Genomic DNA, 21371 nt, shown 5'->3' on the forward strand with positions numbered 1-21371 from the left:
GGATTCCCCCCCCTCCCAAAAGTGGACTCATCTCCTAGAAGGGAGTGATTTTTTTTTTTTAATTTTGCTCCATTTTTTTGTTTTGTTTTGGAGGGTTTTGTTCTTGTTTGTTTTGGAAGTGATCTTGATTTGATATTTGGGGGTATGGTAAGGTCAGATGAGAGACGATGTCTGCCTGCCATTCTGTGTGTGTGACACAGAGAGAGAGAGAATGGGGGGGGGGGTAGATTATTCTTTAGTAGGCTTTTGTCCGTAGTCTCTGCAGAATTTTATGCAGAGCTGAAGATTGGAAAAAAAAAAAAAAGAAGCCTACAGGAGAACCATGCAAATGATTCTGGAAAATGACAAAATGAGATTGGAGGCTAGGGAAGGTGGTGAGGGCAGGGACATAAAGGCCATCCTGCCAGGTTGGCTGGTGTTAAAGGAGCCCTAGGAAAGCACACTAGCAGGCACCCCAATCAGAGGCTGCCCTCGTGAGCAGAACCCACAGCTACTCTTGGTACCCAAACAAGGGAGATTAAGGAGAGAGGGATGAGCCAAATAATAACATGAGGGGTACAGCAAACCAATTTTTATGTAAGCACACTAATTTAGAATACTGACTGATGCCAGCCAACCATGCACACTTGTTGAGAGAATTACTAGCCTTTGTCTACACACGTAGAAGGCAAAAATCCCACTAGGAAGGGACAAAATGCAGGGTCTCGGTAGCGTCCATTTCCACGCACAGGCTCCTAAGAGAAGTCAACTTTCGCCTGCTCTTCCCTGTTACCTGGCTTCAACCTATGGCCCTTGTAGGTTAAGCTCTAAACCCAGAAGTGAACTGGATCGACCGCCTGCCCTTCCATCATAGCTTAGTTTTAGCCGTGTGATCTCTGAAGCCTTCCTTGATAGCAAGCATCCTGCATGCTGGAAAATGCTTTCATTTAAACCTAGCAATTGGAGGATGGAGTCACAGAAAGAATTTGGGTTCAGGGGTCCTTCTGCAGCTCTCTATGCTCCCCATCAGCCAAGACTTTCATGAAGCCATCAAAATCTTTGTATATAACTTACCAAAAAGGGTAGCCATCTCATGAATGACAGTACCACAAGGTGCCCCCGATACCACAAGGAGGTGAAAGGTGATATGTAAGGGATCACCACAAGACTTGGGCAGTTGAGGCTGATAGAGCACAGGACTTGAATTCAAAAGAATAGGCCTTAAGACCCGTGTGGTCACCATTGAGCTATGTGATCAGAAGGAGCTGATGACCAAAGAGCTGAAATGACATCTGCAGGTCACACAGCAAGCAAGAGGCAGGGCCACTCAAGAGCTCAGTTCTTGGGGCACCTTGGTGGCCTAGTCAGGTAAGCATGTGATTCTTGATTTGGGCTCAGGTCAGGATCTCAGGATCTGGAGATTGAGCCCCACATAGAGCCCTCTGCACTCCGCAGGGGAGTCTCCTTCAGGATTTGCTCTCTCCCCCACTCGTGTGATCTCTTGCTCTCTCTCTAAAATAAATAAATAAATCTTAAAAAAAAAAAAAAAAAGGAACCCAGTTCTCCACTGTCCCAATTCATTATGTAGACAACACGGTGTGAAATCACACTCCCTGGATTCAAGTCCTATCTTTTTTGCTCAGCAGTTGCCCCTCAGTTTCCCCCTGTGTAAAGTAGAAATAATGATTGTACAGCTTCATAGAGTTGTTGTTAGGATTTAGATAATTCATATAAAGAAACCACTACACCTAGCACATCATAAGCATCCAATACTAGCTGCTGTCATTATGATGATGGACACAGTTCTCATAACTCACCAACCTAAATGAGGCAAACTGGCAAAAGGTATTCACCGGTGCCTGTAAAATGCTTTGTGATTTAATCACCAGGCCTTAAGGGAAGCAGGGAACACTGCCTTGAAAAGACTATCTGTTCTGATGACTCCAAAAACCACTTCTCCCCTCAAAACATTCTTACACCTTTAAGTCTGCCAGAACCAAGTCCATAGGGGAGGGTACACCTGGAACAGCTGTATCGGGAATCATTATTCAGTTATTCATTTGTTCCCTTGTTGAATGCCTGCTTGAAAAGAAGCATGGTCCCTCAATCCAGCAAACCTATACTGAGCACCCATTATGTGTGCAACACATTTATAAGCAGTTATCAAACCATGAATCGTTCATTATTAGCTCCTCTAGTGAAGGACATATGTATATATGTGTATATGTGTATGATCAATACAGATACATATAAAGAAAATGTTTTATATCCCCAGCACCTAACACGGCTCAGGCACATGGGAACACAATAAATGATATTGAATGAACACACAGATACAGACAAATGGGAAATGTTAGAGAAGTAGAAACAGTTCCTTTCCTTAATAAGCTTAAACTCTAAATAGGGAAACAAAAATTAAAAATAAATTTTCAAAAATAAATGGGAGACAAGACAGGAAAGGGTCAGAGAACAATAGAAGACAGAGAACACATTAAGACTGTGAATGAGGGCAGCCAGGGTGGCTCAGCAGTTTAGCGCCGTCTTCAGCCCAGGCCCTGATCCTGTGGGCCTTGGATCGAGTCCCACGTCAGGCTTCCCACGTGGAGCCTGCTTCTCCCTCTGCCTGTGTCTCTGCTTCTCTGTGTGTGTGTCTCTCATGAATAAATAAAATCTAAAAAAAAGACTGTGAATGAGTTCTAGGTGATATAAATTAGGAAGAGCTCAAGGGAAGGGGGAAGGTGGTGGGAAGGGATGCTCAATATGAAGGGAGTGGAGGGGCCCCTGGGTGGCTTGGTCAGTTAAGCACCTGACTCTTGGTCTCAGCTCAGGTCTTGATCTCAAGACTGTGAGTCCAAGCCCTACACTGGGCTCCACGCTGGGCCTGGAGCCTACTTAAAGTGAAAGGAGTGGACCTGACATAAAGAATAGAATTTAAAATGGCTGAGGAGAAAAAGGGCATTCCAGCTGCAGGCGTAGCAAGAGTGACAGCAGGTGGTAAGAACCCACGCATGTTCAGGACCGATACACGATCGGTTCGGAAAGGTCAGTCTCTGTACCTGAAAGACAGGATCTACACGTGTTTACAACCGTGCGTGTCTCTGATGATGTTCCTGGTCACCAGAAAAATGATGTTTGGATTTCCTATTATTTTAGATTATTCCCATCTCCTTCCCCTATCTTAACCTGAAAACCAAGTAAACAGCTGCTACCGTCAGCAAAACAAACAGATTGTAAAAGCAATTAAGCCTTCACTGGTTCTCATTTATCTGCATACAAGACAACTTACTTTTCCTCCTTCTCCCACATGGTCCCAGCCTGAGACGGGATTGTTACTGCCTAGATTATGACTCTCTCCTTCATCAACAATTTTTTTCCCAGACCCACTCCTCCCAGACAGCCTCGCCTGAAAAAAACTTCGCATTTCTTCCCCAACCTCCACGGCTGCTTTGAGGAAAGCGTGGTGATGTGTGGAAGGAAAACGACGTGAATGAGTGGTTGTTGTTAAATCCCGGATGCTTTGTACACATTAGCGTAGTTATTCTCACAGTAACCCCCGTGAGGGAGATATTATTATCCCCACTTTATAAGTAAGAAAACTGAGGCTCCAAGAGTTTGCCCAGATTCAAAAAAGAGTTAATATCAGAATAGGGATCTGAGCCCAGTCTACGTGATTCCAGAGTCTGTGCCCTGCGACCTGGCATAACGGACCTCTACCCTGGACGCCTGTTCTAGATGGTCTCCTCCTCCAGAGTTAGGATAACTTAAGGCCAAGGGGAAATGCCTCCCCCATTCTAACCCACCCTCCAGTTGCCAGAATCCCTTGCCAAGCGGCCCCAAGCCCATTTCCAGGGCCTCTTTCTGAGTCCAATCTCCTAAAAGCACAGAAGGAGCTGCTAGAGGAACACCACTAACGCTGTTGGCCTGGAGAGTGGATGGAGCTTAGATGTGTGACTGCACTGAGCACACGCTTTTGTGTGAGGCCCCTCTGGTAGTAGGACAGAGCCAAGCATGGAAAGAGAACCCCAAATGTCAGATTAGGGACTAGAAGAATCCCAGAATCCTAAATACAAATCTTCCAGTTGGTATTGACATAGTTGTCAAGAGGGTAGAACGTGTTTTAACAGTTTGTTACCTTTGATTTATAACTTTTACATATTTAGACATTTGGTATGTAGGCCTATATATTTTTATACTGCCCTGAGCCCCCCAAAGTATTAGGGGTAAGCCTGTTCGTCTCATAGTGATGCTGACCCCTTTCCTCTTGCCCTTTTCATTCTGTCCTTTTTTTAAAAAAATATTTTATTTATTTATTTATTCATGAGAGACACAGAGAGAGGGAGAGAGAGGCAGAGACACAGGCAGAGGGAGAAGCAGGCTCCATGCAGGGAGTCTGATGTGGAACTCGATCCTAGGACTCCAGGATCACACCCCGGGACCACTCAGCTGAGCCCCCCAGGTGTCCCTCCATTCTGTCCTTTATGCCTAGAAAGCCCCTAGACTTGCCCACCAAGCAATTTGTCCCTCTTCATTCTCATAGCTTCCCAAATCCACCTTTCACCTAAAACTTTTCCAGTTGACCCCCGAAGGAAGTGCTGGTTTCCTCCTCTTGCCTGTCCTTTCACAGCTGCCAAGACTTCTGCTGTTCCTAGCTGAAGACAATGGAACTAACTTACCTGCATGCCTGTAGTCATTTTACTGTCTCCCTATTCTTCTGTCCTTTATGTCTGGGAGTCTCCTGGTGGCCTACAGAACCATGGACCACAACCCTGTCGTACCCTCTATAAAGAAATATTGGGGAAGATTCTTGTTCTTAGATGAGCTCCCAATCTAATATATAAGGCGGGCCTAGTGGCTCAGGCAGGGTTGGAAGACAGAACCAGGGTTATCTAGATGGTGGTTTCAGTTTCATTTTTATTTTTATAAGTAAGCTCTACCCTCAACATGGGGCTTGAACTCACAACCCAGAGCTCAAGAGTTGCATGCTCTACCCACTGAGCCAGCCAGGTGCCCCTTCAGTTTCATTTACTGTGTTGGATATAAAGGGAGTAGAACTTAGAGAGGTTAGATTCATGCAGGACTATGGGTACAGGATCAAGGTTAGAGAAAGATCAGCCTTAGGATCAAGGTTAGAGGCAGCTCCTAGGTTGGAGAGCCTATCAGGTTGGTTCCTAGAATGTGGAGATGGAAGAGGACCAGGCTTGGGAGAAAGCTGGAGAATGGCACCACTCAGTGACCCAGACCAGAAAACCAAGTGCCATTTTCATCTCCCCTTCTCTTTTATCCCCCATAGTAATTCCTGAGGCCTATCAGTTCTTCCTTCTAAACCTCTTGAGGGACGCCTGGGTGGCTCAGTGATTGAGCGTCTGCCTTCAGTCAGGGCGTGAACCCAGGGTCCTGGGATAGAGTCCCACATTGGGCTCCCTTCATGGAGCTTGCTTCTCCCTCTGCCTGTGTCTCTGTCTCTCTCTGTGTATCGAATGAATGAATGAATGAATGAATGAATGAATAAATAAATAAATAAAATCTTTAAAAAACTAAACCTCTAGAGTTCGGTCTACTTCTCTCCATTCTCACTATCATCTCAGAGCTCAGGCAACAACTATCTCCTACCTGGATTTTTTTCTTTTTAAGATTTCATTTTTAAGTAATCTCTACACCCAATGTGGGGCTCAAATTCACAACCCTGATATCAAGAGTCGCATACTCTACCGACTAAGCCAGCCAGTTTCCACTCCCAGCGGGATTTTGACAACAGACTCCTATTGCATACCATGTCCCCAGTGCCCCTCGTCTCACCCATTCTCCACACTAGAGCTAGAATGATCTTTCTAAATTGCAAATTTAAAATGCAGGATCTTTAGGGCACCTGGCTGTCTCAGTCAGTGGAGTGTTCAACTTTTGAGCTCAGGGTCATGAGTTTGAGCCTCACATTGGGTGTAGAGATAACTAAAAACTAAAAATAAAATAGAGGTACCTGAGTGGCTCAGTGGGTTAAGCAGCTGACTCTTGGTTTTAGCTCAGGTCATGATCTTGTGGTCATGGGATGGAGCCCCACAGCAGGCTCTGCATTCAGCACAGAGTTGGCTTCAAATTCTCCCTCTCCCTCTCCCTCCAGCTCTTGTTCTCTCTCTGTCTCTCAAATACATAAATAAAAACGTTTTAAAAATCTAAATAGGGGATCCCTGGGTGGCGCAGCGGTTTGGCGCCTGCCTTTGGCCCAGGGTGCGATCCTGGAGACCCGGGATCGAATCCCACGTCGGGCTCCCGGTGCCTGGAGCCTGCTTCTCCCTCTGCCTGTGTCTCTGCCTCTCTCTCTCTCTCTCTGTGTGTGACTATCATAAATAAATAAATAAATTTTTTAAAAATCTAAATAAATAATGAAAATAAAATTATAAAATAAAATGCTAGAGTTTCCTCACTCTTCTGTTTAGATGACTCCTTGCTACCTTCTGGATAAAATTCAAATGTCTTAGTGCCTTAGCTTGATTGATGCTCAGGATCCTTCAGGACCCAGCCACTAGAACCAGTCTCACCTCTCTGCACCCTGCTACACTTGCAACTGTTCATTCTGGCCACATTGAATTACTTGGCCTTTGTGGAAGAGACCATGTAACCCCTCATTTCAAAACCATTATATTTACTGCTCCTTCTCCATTGAACATCCTTCTCTTCCCTCCCAATGCAGGTCCTCCATGTGAGTCTTAAATGTTACCACCTCCTGGAAGCCTTCCTTGACTACCAGTTCTCAGGACTGGGATGCATTCCCTCCCTATGTGTTTTCATAGCATCCACTGTCTACCCCTCTTACAATACTACTGCACCAGGTTGAAATTATTTGCCTTTTAATTCTTGGTAGTCCTGGATAGACTATTAACTTTTTAAGGCCAAGGACTCTATATTATTCACTGTTCAGTCATTTATGAAATTTCTGCTGACAGCCTACTATGTACCAGACACTGTTGCAACTGCTGAAGTTATAGCGGTGAATAAGGTCCTGGCCCAGTGGGGCTTATCTCCTAGTGGGGAAAAAATCAATAAAAGAAAAATAAATAAAACAATGGTAAGTGGTAAAAAGAAAAATAAAAGAAGAAAGGAGCCAAAGAAGGGAAGGTAGCAACTATTTAGATGGGGTAGTCAGGAAAGGCTTCTCTGAGAAGGTACTATTTGAAATGAGACCTAAATGAAATGAGAGTGAGTATAATCTGGGAGAAGAATGTTCTGGGCATAGGAAATAGCCAAGATGGTGTGTCTGAGAATCAGCAGGAACAAGCTGAACCCTGGAATTTTTTCTATGAACACTGGAAAAGTAAGGGGGGGTGGTTAAGTTGCATTGTCTAATCTACATTTTAAAAGATCACTTTAGGACACCTAGGTGGCTCAAGGTTGAGCATCTGCCTTGAGCTCAATTTGTGATCCCAGGGTCCTGGGATGGAGTCCTGCGTTGGCCTCCCCCGCAGGGAGCCTGCTTCTCCCTCTGCCAGTGTCTCTGCCTCTCTCTCTGTGTCTCTCATGAATAAATAAATAACATCTTTAAATAAAATAAATAAAAGATCATTTTAGCTACTTACTGTGTGGAGAGTAGACTGTAACAAAAATAGATTGTGGAGTTCGGGGAGAACAGATAGGAAGCTATTGTAGTGATCTAGCAAGAGATGTCAGTAGCTTGGACCCAACTAGATTTTGGAAGTGGTAAGGGGTGAGTAAATGTGGGATATATTTGTATTCTCATGGTCCAGCATGCTGTCTGGCTAGACATTCAATAAATATTTGATGAATGAATTAAGAATGAATTAATCCAACTAAACGAGGACTCTGAGCTGGAACTGAAATCGTCCATCCTTTAAGCCTTTACTAAAATGCCAACCCCTCTACGAACTAGAAGTAGATAGTTGGCACTAACAAAGGATCAGAACTAGGCTATATATATTTGTTAATTTCTAAAAAATCAATAGGGAGGTGATAAATAACCCAATAGGAAAATGGGCAAAGGATATACATGAATAGACATTTCACAGAAGGAGAAACATGAGTGGCCAATAAATATATGAAAAGATGCTCAGCCTCAGTAATAATCAGGCAAGTATAAATTTAAGCCACCATGAAATACTATTTTATATCCAACAGATTAGCCTAAATATCAAAGATGGTGAGGATAGGGGTAGCAACTAAAACTCTTATATACTTTGGTGGACATAAATATTGGAAAACAAACTGACATTATCTAGAAAAGTTCGTATCCTCAACCTAACAATTCCCTTTATGCAGAAATTCTTGCCAACGTATATCCAGAGACATGTACAGAGCTGTATTATTTGTAATGGCAAAAAGCTGGAAACAAGCCTCAGTACTCATCAACAGGGGAATTAATCAAATTGGTGGATTATTATACAATGAATAGGAATAAACTACAGTGATCTACATCAACATAGGTGAATCTTAGGAAGATAATGTTGAATGAAAAGAGCAAGCAAAGGGAGTCTACAAAGAATATTACATCACTCTTAGCATGGTAAAAAAAAAACGGAAAAAGAGGGGAGATAAAATAAACAATATACGGCAAAAATATGAAAAAAATCCTTTAAATGATCAACATAAAATTCAGAGGCTACTATAAGAGAGAAGCATATGTGGGCCCCCAGTGGCATTGATAATATTTTTCTTTTCTTTTCTTTTCTTTTCTTTTCTTTCCTTTTCTTTTCTTTTCTTTTCTTTTCTTTTTTAGGTAAACTCTGTTTCCAATGTGGAGCTCAAACTCACAATCCGAAGATCAAAAGTCACATGCTCTACCAACGGAGCCAGCTAGGCACTCCATGGAAAGCAAAGATTTTTGTCCTTTTTTTGCCCACATCTGTGTTTCATGCACCTAGAACAGTGCCTGGCACATAGTAAGATAGCAATAAATATCTGTTGAGTAAATAGTATGTTACTTGCATCCATTCATGATTTAAATATTTCATACTTCTTTAAAAGAAGGAAAAGACCTCTTTAATCGTGGTGTCTTCTTGATCATTCTAGCTGGAATCATACTGCTTCCTCAACTCCTATTACTCAAATAACCTATTAAATCTTGCTGCATATTGTAGCTGTATATGCACAACTCTTCCTTACAGATTATACACTTATGAAGACGAGGGGTTATGTTTTCCCCCCTTTTTATTCCCATTTACAATATGAAGCACAATACCTTGCACATAGTAGATGCTCAATAAATGTTGATTGATTACTTAAAGTCACAGGAGACAAGGGCAAACCAGAAAGGACAAAGCCATGCTATTTATATTTAAAGCCAAAAAAGAACTTAATTAGTTGTCTAGTGCTTTCCTACATTTTGCAGCTAAAAAAACTGAAGTCTAGAGAGATGAAATGATTCCCTCAGTCATATAACTAAACAGTAGTATTACAAAATTTAGATTCAGATCTCTAGTTTGTGTCCTCAGCTCTTCACATTATATCAGAATGACTTTTGTTTTCTGTGTTGTCTGTGTGTGTTCCTTGGCTTGGGAGCTACCAAATGGCAAGCACCAAATCTATGTTCACACAGATACCTAATCATAGCTTCTAGGTAAATATGTAGGACTTGTACAAATTCATCATACAAATTCAAAGGAATCTGTTTGGCTATCCTGCCATCACTGGTCCCTTCCTTGGAAGCGTAGATGCTAATGACTCTTTCCCTCCCTCCATCTACTGTTTTCTTTCTCCAGGAATAGGCAGGTTTACTGATGGCTCACAGTCCAGCAGCTCTCCCGGGGAGTTGCGTTAGCAGGAGAAGTAGGGAATCTGACAGGCGTACCCACCACGCTTGAAATTAACAGTCACTAAAGGAGGAGTTCAAGACTTAGTGTCCTCCTTGTCCAGGGGCCTGGCTGGCTGAGTCAGAAGAGCATGCAACTCTTGATCCTGGGGTCATGAGTTTGAGCTCCACGTTGGACTTAGAGGCTCACAAAAAATAAATTGAAAAAAGAAATAAGAATAGTTCTTATAGGCAGTGCAATGGTACCACTCCAACTTGTACAAAAGGGCCTGTTGAACACAAAGGATATCCTAGAAGGTTAACACTGGAGAGAACCTTAAAAACCTTAAAAAATTTCCCCCCGATTTTTCCAAATGAGGAAACTGGAGTTTTGAGATATATGGTAACATGTAAAATTATTGGGGGTGTTAGTAGTAATGCTAGGACTAGACCCCCCCCAGTCTCCTGCTTCCAAGACAGCTGTTCTTTCCATGCCTTGTGCTGGTTGACATGTGCATCTAGCAAAGCGCATCCTAAAGTAGCCTCATCGTAAGCCATCAGGAGTGAAAAATAAATTATTCAAACCCTTCCACTTCTCTCTGGCAATTTTTTTTTCCTTTGCATTTCTCTATGTCCTATTCTCTCTTTTTATCCTTCTTATGTTTCTCTCTGTGAATCCATCTCTGGGGTTTCAAATGGAACTGTGGCAAGCCTGCATGATTCTTTTGATTTTTTCTTTTGATTTTTTTCTTGTCTAAGCCATTGTTTCCAGTCCAAAGGCAAACATACATAAGCCAATCAGGACTCTTTCTTGGTGACCTTTGCGGAAAAGAACACTCAGAATTTCTGTATGAGAGGTGCTGGACCTCCCTCCTAGCCTATCCAGTCAATTAAAATGAGCCTCTGGCCCCCCTGGGGGCTATTAACCAATCCTAAGAAAGAAAAGATCAATCTCATTTCTCCGTCACCACTGTGCAGGGAGGCTGCTAACCAGTCAGAATGTGCCACTAACAGTCATTAGAAAAACTGGCCAATCAGGCCAACCTTGTTACATGGTCTGGTAGGAAAAGAAAGGGATTGATTGGAAAGGATAGTCTGGCTCCACACCCTTTCCTTCCCGGATTCCAGTTTTCCATCGCTCAAGTGGTGGAAGGCCCCTTTCCCAAGCCCTGGGCTCAGAAGATCCCTAGACCCTTCCCTAACGTTCCCTTTTGTTGTCTTGAAATTCGCCCCGTCCCACGTACCGCAGCCCCTGCCCGCAGCCTCGCCGCCCCCCTACTGATTTAATTTCTGACTTCGGGCCTGGCAGCCCTAGGCCTCCCCGGGTCGCCGTCCTCCCCACCCGTCTCTCCATCCACCGACCAAAGGACTTGTTTTGCATGATTGATGAGGGTGAAAAAAGTGCAGTACGTGATCGTTGAGTCTCGGGAGACGACCCTGCAGGGATCTTGCAATCGAGTCTCCCCAGGGAGCAGTGCAGAATCGAACCGCAATGCTTCCGGCTCCAACGATGATAACAACAATACCAAGAACTGGTGTTGGTGTTACTAGCACTTACTGCACTCGTACTGAGCTCCAAGCACCTTGTTAAGAGCTCCGGGGCCTGTAACCTGCGCCCTCGCTGGGAGGGGGTGGGGGTTGGGGTGGGGGTGGGGCTGGGGAAGCCCTCTGACGCCCCCCCCCCCCCCCCCGCTGCCAGGCGGACAGGGATTCAGGAGGGTCAGCCGCTCGCCCAAGGTCACGGCAAGTCGGGCGTGAATCCGGAGCCCAGCACCGAGGGGGGGTCAGCACTGCAGCCTGTAGCCCCCAGCGTCCTCGCGGGCCCCTTCTTCCAATCCTGGGGGGGGGGGGTGGTCTGAACTGTCGGGCCATCGGCTGCCACGACCCTTGGGTGGCGGCTCCTGAAGCTGCGGGCTCGGGGGTGGGGGTGGGGGTGGGGTGGGGCGGGGGGCGGGGACCTCCCTGCAGCGCCCCTGGCCGCCGGGTGAATACCTGTTGATGGGTTCCCTACGATCCCAGCTCCCCTCTTCACCTCCCCCCTCCCCCCCGCTCCGAGTCTAGCCCTGGGGCCGGGGGCGGTGTGGGAGTTTCGGGGAAACGGGTGAGAATCCTGCCCGAGCGGGCGGCGTGGACGCGGGGAGGCCCGGCCTCCGCCCGCGCCCGCGCCCGGTGCCTCCCCGCGCCTCCCCCTCCCTCCAGGAGCTCAGGGCCATAAAAATGCAGATGGAGGATCGGTGTGAAATAACGGGCCCATATAAATCCCTCTGCCGCCCGCCTGCAAGATGGATTGGCCGCATTGAAATTCCTCCGCGAGGATAATTAAACTCGGGGCCTCATCCGGGCAAAATTACATTCCTGTAATGGCGTCGCTCGGGGTCCCGGGAAATTGCTCCGCGGGCTTTCAGCGCCGCTTTTTATCGCCGGCCGGGGTGTGCCTGGCTGCGGCTCGCCTCTCCTCCGGGACCGTAAAGCTGCTGCCGTGATTTATCCTCCCCTTCTCCCAAATCCGATTAAATGGAGGAGCTCGGGGCCGGGGCGCCGCGGGGCCGGGAGCCGGGAGGGGGCGGCGGGAAGGACGGGGCCAAGGAGGGGAGGACAAACGGCCCCTCGGAGGGTGGCGGATTTGGCTTTATTTACAGCCGCGGCTCTCTTTTTATTTTTTATTTTTTATGGGGGTTTGGCGAGCTTTCCCCGTCCTTCTCGCGCTGCGTTCAAGCCCGACGCCCGATGGCCGGGCTTGGGGCAGGAGCCGAGGCGCTAGGCCCTGCCGCCCCCCTCCCTCCCGGGGAGACCAGGAGGCCCGGAGCAGGGGTGAGGCCGGGAGCGCCCCCCCCCGGGGGGGGGCAGGGAAGAGCCAAAGGGCGCGAGGGCCGCTCATGTCCACGCCCGCAGATGGCGCCCGCCCTGCAGGGACCTCCGATGCCCTGCGGAGGCTGGTGCCCGCCGCTCCTCGACGGTCGCGCAGCGTCCGGGCGCTGGAGTCATGGCCCCCGGGAGCCCCTACCTTCTGGTCCGCGAGGCCCGTTTCCTCTTGGCTCATCACTAGAATAAGAGGGAGAGGGCAATAAAGACCTGCGGCTTTACTCGCCCATTGCACGGGCTTCCCATCCATAAGGTCGGGGCTCCTGGGCCACAGAAGGCAGGAGTCCCGTGACTTCATTTTCCTTCTGCTACATTTTGAGCCCCCGAACCCCAAACTCGATGTCTGTTACTTAGCACTGGATTCTGGTATTTGTGTGTGTGGAGGGGAGGGAGGCTTGGCAACGCGACTGCACATGCTGGGACCGGGGACACGCGTCCGAGACCCCAAACGCTGGGCCGACCAAAACCGCAGGCCACGTTACGGATGGGCTTTCGGGTTTTCGGGTTTTCCGGGCCGAGCTGAGCTCTTTTCTGCACGGGGCCCGCTCCGCCTGCAGTTCCCCGTCTCCAACACCAGGTGGAGCGACTGGCCGGGCCCCGACGCACAGCTGGCAGGCGGCGCTGTGGCGCCCGGGCCGACCCCCAACGTCGCGGTCACTCTAGCCCTCGTAGGGCGACTCGTTGGTCCAGGCCGCGCATGCGCCGAGCCTTCCTTTGGCTCTTCCCGCCCACCACCACCCCCGCCCCTCTCGGTCGTCTCCGCTCTGGGAGCAGGTAAGGCCTTGTGCCCTCGCGCCCGCGATGCGCCGCGCACGCGCGCGGGACGCCCACGTCGCGTGAGTCCTGTGCGGGCCTTCCTTGCGCGCTCCCACCCGGGGCCTCCCGCCCGCCCTCGTCCCGCTGCTCCCGCGCCCTCGGGCCGCCCCCGCCGCGTGCCGGTGACCTCCAGCCGCGCGGGGCTGCCGCCATCTTGGGAGCCTCGTGGGGAGGGAGGGGGGGGCGGGAGGAGCGCCGTGGAGCTGGCGACTCGGTCCCCCTGGCCACTCGGCCCTCACGGAGGCGCTTTCCTCACTCTTGCCCACCGGGCGTTGCCACAAACGCCAGGCCCCGCCGGCCTCCGCTTCCCCTTCTCGTCCCTCCGACTCCTGCGCCTCTGCTGCCCCAAGCCGTGGGGGTGGCCGGTGTCTCCTGTTGTAAGCCCACGTGGACGTGGTGGGACGGCAGCCGAAACCCGCTCCCACGCAGGCCGTGGCGCAGGAGGCGGCCGGGGGCTACACCCGCAGCCCTCCCCCGGCGCGGCCGCCAGGACCGGAAGTGGGCTGCCGGCGGGGTTCTGTCTGAGGAGCAGGCCCCGGGGAGGCGCGGGGCCGCGTGGGCCGGTCCTCGCCCGCCGGCTCTCCTGTCAGGGGCCGCTGACGCTCCCCAGACCCCGCTCTCCACACGGAGAGGTTTGAGGGAACGAACGGCTAGTGGTTCAGTCAGCAGCTCCCTAGCGACGTGACTGCTCCTCACCTGGTCCGCAGTGGCGTAGGCTGGCAGGTGCAGGCCCGCCCTGGTTAGGTGGCCAGGGGAGCCGTCTGCACCTCGTGCAGCCTCCTGTAGTGGCACCCTTTGTTGCGGGCTTATTTTATTTTATTTTATTTTTATTTTATTTTATTTTATTTTTATTTTTATTTTATTATTTTTTTATTTATTCGTGAAAGAGGCACAGAGAAGCAGGCTCCATGCAGGGATCCCGACGTGGGACTCGATCTCGGGACCCCCCCCCCCCCCGTTACGCCCTAGGCCGAAGGCGGTGCTAAACCACTGAGCCACTCAGGGATCCCATGTTGCGGGCTTGTACACGTCAGTACCGCCTTGAACTTGTTAACCTGTTGCTTAATTTACTCCCCCTCCCCCCCCCCCGCAGAAATATGTTTTGCAAATAACTGAGGTTTAATTTGCCTTGGGGGGAAACTGTTTATTTACTTATTTATTACGTTTTTTTTTTTTTTTTTTTTAAGATTTTATTTATTCATGAGAGACACACAGGCTCCACGCAGGGAGCCCAATGCAGGACTCCATCCCGGGACTCCCAAGATCACAACCTGAGCTGAGCTGAAGGCAGCGCTAAACCGCTGAGCCACCCGGGCAGCCTACTTATTACATTCTAAGTAAACTCTATGCCCAAGTTGGGTCTTGAACTCACAACCTGGGAGTCATATGTCCTGTTGACAGCCAGCCAGATGTCTAGTCCTTTTTTATTTTATTTTATTTTTTAAGACTTATTTATTTTAGGGAGGAGGGACGGGGGGGGGGCGGGGGGGGGAGGAAGAGAAGTTCAGGCAGACTCCAGCCTGAGTGCAGAGCCCTTTGTGGGGCTCAATCCCAGGACCCTGAGCCAGTGACCTGAACTGAAACCAATAGTGGAGCACTCAGTTACTGAGTCACCCAGATGCCCCTCTCCCTGTCCACGTTTTTTTTTTTTTTTTTTTTTTTAAGCTTTAAGGAAATTTTCTGATTTTGACCAAAGAAAACCTTTATAGTCTGCAGCAAAATTGGGTTAGAGTTATATATGAGCACCTGGAGACAGGACAAGAATTGAAGGCATCGATTAATCCGAAAGTGACTGATGCTGGATTCAAGGGTAGCCTTGGAAAATCTTGATTACAACTCATTTAAGGAAGTGTTAGTTAACAGGCTTAAGTAATCCTTGAGTATTTCATATTAGGAAGCATTAACTTTTTTTTGATATTTTATTTATTGAGAGAGAGCACAGAGGTAAAGGGAGAAGCAAACTCCCCACTGAGCAGGGAACCCGATGCAGGGCTCTATTCCAGGACCCTGTGATCACGATCTGAGTCAAAGGCTCTCGGGTGCCGCTAGGAAGCATTTTAAGTGTGAGAAGATTCCTGGCTCTATGAGTACGATCATTAGGAGACTGGTTTAAAGACCATGCTCTCAGGATGCCTGGGGGGCTCAGTGGTTGAGCATCTGCCTTTGGCTCAGGGCATGATCCTGGAGTCCTGGGTCAAGTCCCCGCATTGGGCTCCCTGCAGGGAGCCTGCTTCTCCCTTTCCCTGTCTCTGTATCTCTCATGAATAAATAAGTAAAATCTTTAAAAAAAAAAAAAAAAAAGTGCTCTCAGTGTACCTAAGGATCACTTGAGAAGCTTGTTTGAAGTATAGGATACTTGGGCCTTATACCCAGAGATCTTGACCGAGAACGTCTAAAGTGGGACCCAAATATGCAAAATTTTTTGAATACACATTTTGAATACACTGTCCCTTTCCTCAGGTAAGTAGTTCAGGTGGATGTCTCACTTGGAGAAATCATTTTTGTAGGTCTTTAACTCAACAAGTGTCTCAAATATTTCTACCAACTTAGGGCACCTACAGGTATTAGCATTGTTTTAGATCTTGAACGTACAAAATTGAATGCTTCTTAGTGTGAATGTGAAAATGAATACTTTAACAGTCATAGTTAGACTAATGGGCGGATTCCTCATTGATCTGCCCCTGTTAATTAAGGTAGGAAAATGAAGTGTTTGAGGAATCCAGTAAGTTTTAGGTAATTCAGTAAAAGATTGTTGGAGATCCTTCCAGGGTCTTGGCCTTCAACAAATATGTCCCAAGAGTCTTTAAAGGGCAGCTGTTTCAGTCCCAGACAATGAAATCTTGAGAAGAGTTCCTTTTGAATAGAGACTGAAGAAAATTTAGAGGACACAGGAACTTCCTCTGACAACACCAACTCCTGAGCTATGGAACTGAGTGACAGGTCTTAAAGTTGAGACCAGGTGGCTACTTGTTCAGACAGGGGGAGTCACTTGATGACAAGGAAATCTTGAAAGGCAGCTGTGGAGGGAGTCTTGACTTGGTTTTAATTCCATCTCTGCTGATGACTTGAGGTCATTCACTCTGCTCTCAGGGCCATTTAACTTTTCCAGAGCACCTTTTCTGCTAATAAGGATGTCCTTTGGTGAACAAGGACAATGTTTACAATGCTGCTTCTGTAATTCCAGCTCTCCTGCTACAGCCCCTCATCCCCTGAAAATGTACGCCTGTGCAAAGTTCGTCTCCACCCCCTTCTTGGTGAGTACCTGCCTTTTTTGGAAGAATTTTTCAGGAGGGCCATCTCATCTCTCCTTGCCATAGGACTGTCTTCACAGCTGAGCTGGTGGAAGGTCCTTTGCTGTGTTAGCCTGACAGCAGAGAGTGAATGCTTACCAGATACTCCCTGTCTCAGATCCCTTGGAAGCTGTTGGTTCTTTTCATCCAACCATATTAGAAGAAGAGTGTAAAGGAGAATCTAGACTAAGATCAGGTTATTTGTATCCTGACTCTCTGTTCTATAAACTAGAACCCATCTAGAAATGGTAAACATGAAGTAGATAGCCTAACTTGAACTGAGTATACACTGTGTACAGGATCTTGCCCTGAGTGTTCGAGAGCCACCGCCCAGAGTTCCCTCTGGGAGGTTAAATTGGGGTGGTTGAAACACCTGTAAATACACATTGGAAAAATATTTGATTCAGAAGCAGCAGCATGGAAAAAAGATTTTTTTTTCTAAGATGTATTATTTATTTTAGAGGGAGGAAGAGAGAGTTACAAGTGGGAGGGGCAAAGGAAAAGGGAGAGAGAATCTCAGCTCTGAGTGTGGAGCCTGATGCAGGGCTCGATCTCACAATCCTGACATCATGACCTGAGCTAAAACTGAGTCGGGCATATAACTTACTGTGCCACCCAGGTGCCCCAGAAATTACAGATTATTTGTTGATGGAGATAACTGATTCATACATCCGTGAGTGGAAAAGGGTGGTGCTATTCCTGGATACCGTTGGTGGAATACTTATTATGCCTGCCACTGAGTGTACCATTTTGTGTATATAATTTCATTCACTTCTCACATCAACCCTGGATTATTGTATGCCAATTTAATAGATGAGAAAGCAGGTTTAGAAAGATTTAAGTGACTTGTCCTGAGATTACACAGCTGAAATAGAGCTAAAATTAGAATCTAGATCTATCTTGGGCAGCCCTGGTGGCTCAGCGGTTTAGCGCCGCCTTCAGCCCAGGGCCTGATCCTAGAGACCTGGGATTGAGTCCCACGTTGGGCTCCCTGCATGGTGCCTGCTTCTCCCTCTACCTGTGTCTCTGCCTCCCCCCCCCCCATATATATCATTAATAAATAAGTTTAAAAATCTTTAAAAAAAAATTCTAGATGTATCTGACTAGAACCCTGGCTGGTAACCACTATGTTGTCTGCTTTTGCTGGGGGTTAGAAAAGGCTACAGGATGGAGTGGATTTTGAGCATGGATCATTTTGCATGTTTTCCTGAAGGATGTGTTTAGGAAAAGATGCTCCTCCAATCATTGGCTTCCCTCTTACAGGCTGGCCATTACCAATATATCTCTCTTACTAAGTGAAGCAATTGCTTCTGAGGCTTGGTTTTCTTCCCATTCTCAAGGCCTGTGAAAGGATATAGTGAGAGGGTAATACTTTGTGGCCTGAAAGGAAGTAGATTTCTTCCCTTAAACCAAAGGAGAAGCCTGGAAAGTAAGAGAACTAGTGTAGTTCTTGAATCTAAAATTTGCTAAAGTAAAAGAATGATCCAAGATTTTTTTTTTTTTTAAGATTTTATTTATTTATTCATGAAAGAGACACAGAGAGGCAGAGACAGAGACAGAGGTAGAGGGAGAAGCAGGCTCCATTCAGGGAGCCTGAAGTGGGACTCGATCCTGAGTCACCAGGATCAGGCCATGGGCTGAAGGTGGCGCTAAACCACTGAGCCACCCGGGCTGCCCTGATCCAAGATTCTGATTTAAGTTCAAGAGAACGAATGGGGCATCCATGTGACAACTTGGGATGGTTCTGAAACTCCTCCACTGCCTTTCTTGACCCTCTTGCCTTTGTGTCATTCCCCTTAGGTCCGGAGCACCTCTCAGCTGTTGAGCCGATCACTGTCTGCAGTGGTGCTAAAACCACCAGAGACACTGACAGATAAGGTACCTTATGAGGTGGAATTGGGCCTGTGGTTTGGGGGTGAAGGGTGAAGAGGGCTGCCTGGCAGCACCAGTAGGGGGAGTGCTGAGGACAGTCATCACAGACAAAAGTTAGTGAAGGATCAAGGCCATTGGTTTAGGTGAAGATAGGAGGACAGCCCATACTACATATGATCTAGTGTTCCAACTTTTGCCACTGACAGCACATGCCCGTGTGTGCTGCTGATAACTACCATTACCTGACCTAGTTTACTGACTTTGGCTGGTGGTATTTGGTCCCATGCAGATAGATGATGATTTCAGGGCACCAACAACTGGCAAGGGCTTCAGTCTTAAACTTCTAGACCATACCTGAATCTTGAAGGTATTTGATACCCACCTTGTATCAAAAAGTTCTTGGCAACATTTTATGGGATTTTCCAGGGAGTTAACAGTTTTTCTGTTTGGGGGAAAAGGCATGGAATGTGATAACACAGAAGGCTTAAATGGTACAAAAATTACCGAAGCAAAAAGAGATTTTTAAAAATCTTTACCTTCTACCTGTGTCTTCACAGAGCCTCAGCAGCTTGACAGCCCCACATCCCCTGACCTCACTTATTCCTAGCCGCAGCTTCCAAACCAGCGCCATTTCAAGGGACATTGACACGGCAGCCAAGTTCATTGGGGCTGGGGCTGCCACTGTAGGGGTGGCTGGCTCTGGGGCTGGAATTGGGACTGTGTTTGGGAGCCTCATCATTGGTTATGCCAGGTAAGATGGGCCCTCCATTGGCTCTCAGATATATTTCCAAAGATCTAGGCAGAAATATCTAGGGATCTTGAGCTCTACACTCTTATACAGTAGCCACATGTGGTTATTTGAATTTAAATTTTAATTAAGTAGGGGCTTCTGGCTGGCTCAGTCAGTAGGGCATGTGACTCTCAGGTTCATGAGTTCCAGTGCCACGTTGGGTGTAGAGATTACTTAAAAATAAATAAATTTTTAATTAACTAAAAGTACATAAAGTTTAAATTTTGTGTGCTTAGAATATGTTTAGGTAGTCACATGTGACTAGTGGCTACCATATTGGAAAATTCCTTTGAAAAGCTTTGGAAAGTCAGCAAAACAAGGTGGGAGGGCCATATCTGGGCCACCACTTGGTTTTCGTACAGCTGAGCTAAGAATGGGTTTTACATCTTTAAAGTGTCATGAAAATGGGGGTGGGGTGGGGGGGCAACAGACTGTGTGTGACCCACAACAGCTACAATATTTACTGTCTGGCTCTTTACAGAGAAAGTTTGCTGCCACTGGTCTAGAGCCTCAAGTCAGCATAGTGGTTTTGTTGCTGCTTTTCCCCATCCCTGGGAATTCCCCATCACTCCTGGGAAAACTGCCTTTGCAGCCAACCCCACAGCTTCCTGACACTTGGGACTATTTGGTCTCCACCAGCTCTGGGCAACTCACTGTTAGAACTAAATTAATCCTCTTGAGACCTGCTAGTTCTCTTAATGCCTTTGAGGAAATAGGTTTATTTGTTAGGATTTATATGAAACTAGCCTGCCTGCTTCTGTGTCCACAGTTCTGTTAGAAGCTGGTGTTCTTTGCCTTATCCATCAAGGCTTCCAGAGGGGACAGACTAAGGGAAATAGAATGATACATTGACTTCCAAAGTTGGGAGTCTTTTATCCCATTTTGTTTCTAAACCCCACAGACCATTTGTAGCTTCTTAAAGCCCAAAATCTTTGACTATTTTGAAATGAAAGAAAATAGTCTGTCCCTCTAATTCCCTTGTTCTCTAGAATGGGTTTTTTCTGGTTGTATTCCATAAAGCCCTAGGGTTTTGAAATATGCCCAGAGACCATCTTAAAGAATGAAGGGGAGACCAGTCAAACAAGCCTTTAAAATCCCGCACTTTTTTGCCATTGTAGTTTGATTTTTATACATTTTGTATTTTGAGGTTCTGCTACTTAAAGTTTCAAAACACTACTCTGATAGACTCTGCCACTCTGGATACCTCTTCCATTATGGTTGGGCCCTGGATAGTTAAATGTCCAGGCCCAGAGGTCTTAAGTTATGATACGGGTAATCCACTAGAGAAGGTAATGTTTGTACTTGGGCCATGTTACAGAATTTTGTATTTTCCACTCCCATCATTCAGTCTGTAAGCCCTTGATGTATCAGGCAAGAATTGGGGGCATGATGGTGTCACTCTGAGAGACTCATTACATAAGATGAGCTTGAGGAGATGGAGATGAGTTTTCCCTGAGCCTGCCTTTGATGTTTGTCTTTTTCTTTGTGTGGACTAGAAATTCAGTCTTTTCTCCTCCCCTTCTCCCAGGAATCCCTCTCTGAAGCAACAGCTCTTCTCCTACGCCATTCTGGGCTTTGCCCTCTCGGAGGCCATGGGGCTTTTTTGCCTGATGGTGGCCTTTCTCATCCTCTTCGCCATGTGAAGGAGTCGTCTCCACCTCCCATAGGTCTTTCTCCCATGTCTTGTCTGCCCTGTATGCCCTGTATGTTCCTTTTCCTATACCTCCCCAGGCAGCCTGGGGAAAGTGGTTGGCTCAGGGTTTGACAGAGGAAAGACAAATAAATACTGTATTAATAAGATCTTTCTTGTGTCTCCTGTGTATATTTGTTCTCCGCAGTTGGCTGAGTGCCTTGGTGAGAGTATAAGGCCTGGTGGGTGGTGACAATTCTAAACTCTGCATGAGTCTGGGCTCACTTGTTCTTCATTCTGTGTCAGGAAGGCTTTATTCAGATTAGCAGTCCTTTTTAATAATTTTCACCTGGGATGGCCTGTTATCTTGGAGGATTGGGTCAGTGGAAACAAACAAGG

At 47.1% G+C, this 21371-nt stretch overlaps 1 protein-coding gene across 4 annotated transcripts; it reads left to right on the forward strand.

Moving 5' to 3' along the window:
- The first annotated feature begins 13223 nt into the window (after nucleotides 1–13223).
- On the forward strand, nucleotides 13224–21147 carry ATP5MC2 (ATP synthase membrane subunit c locus 2). Of its 4 annotated transcripts, none has more exons than XM_025458724.3 (5): nucleotides 13224–13348; nucleotides 16575–16644; nucleotides 18481–18558; nucleotides 19110–19303; nucleotides 20871–21147. In XM_025458724.3, exons 1-5 carry the CDS (start codon nucleotides 13272–13274, stop codon nucleotides 20983–20985), a joined length of 534 nt encoding a protein of 177 aa, XP_025314509.1. In that variant the 5' UTR covers nucleotides 13224–13271; the 3' UTR covers nucleotides 20986–21147. The 4 variants fall into 4 exon arrangements, with proteins under 4 accessions (XP_025314509.1, XP_025314510.1, XP_035563209.1 ...); XM_025458725.3 differs by having other exon boundaries at nucleotides 13341–13410; XM_035707316.2 differs by lacking the exon at nucleotides 13224–13348 and adding an exon at nucleotides 14282–14419.
- Nucleotides 21148–21371: the final 224 nt, after the last annotated feature.

Source organism: Canis lupus, chromosome 27 (genome assembly GCF_003254725.2).
Source record: "Canis lupus dingo isolate Sandy chromosome 27, ASM325472v2, whole genome shotgun sequence".
NCBI lineage: Eukaryota > Metazoa > Chordata > Mammalia > Carnivora > Canidae > Canis > Canis lupus.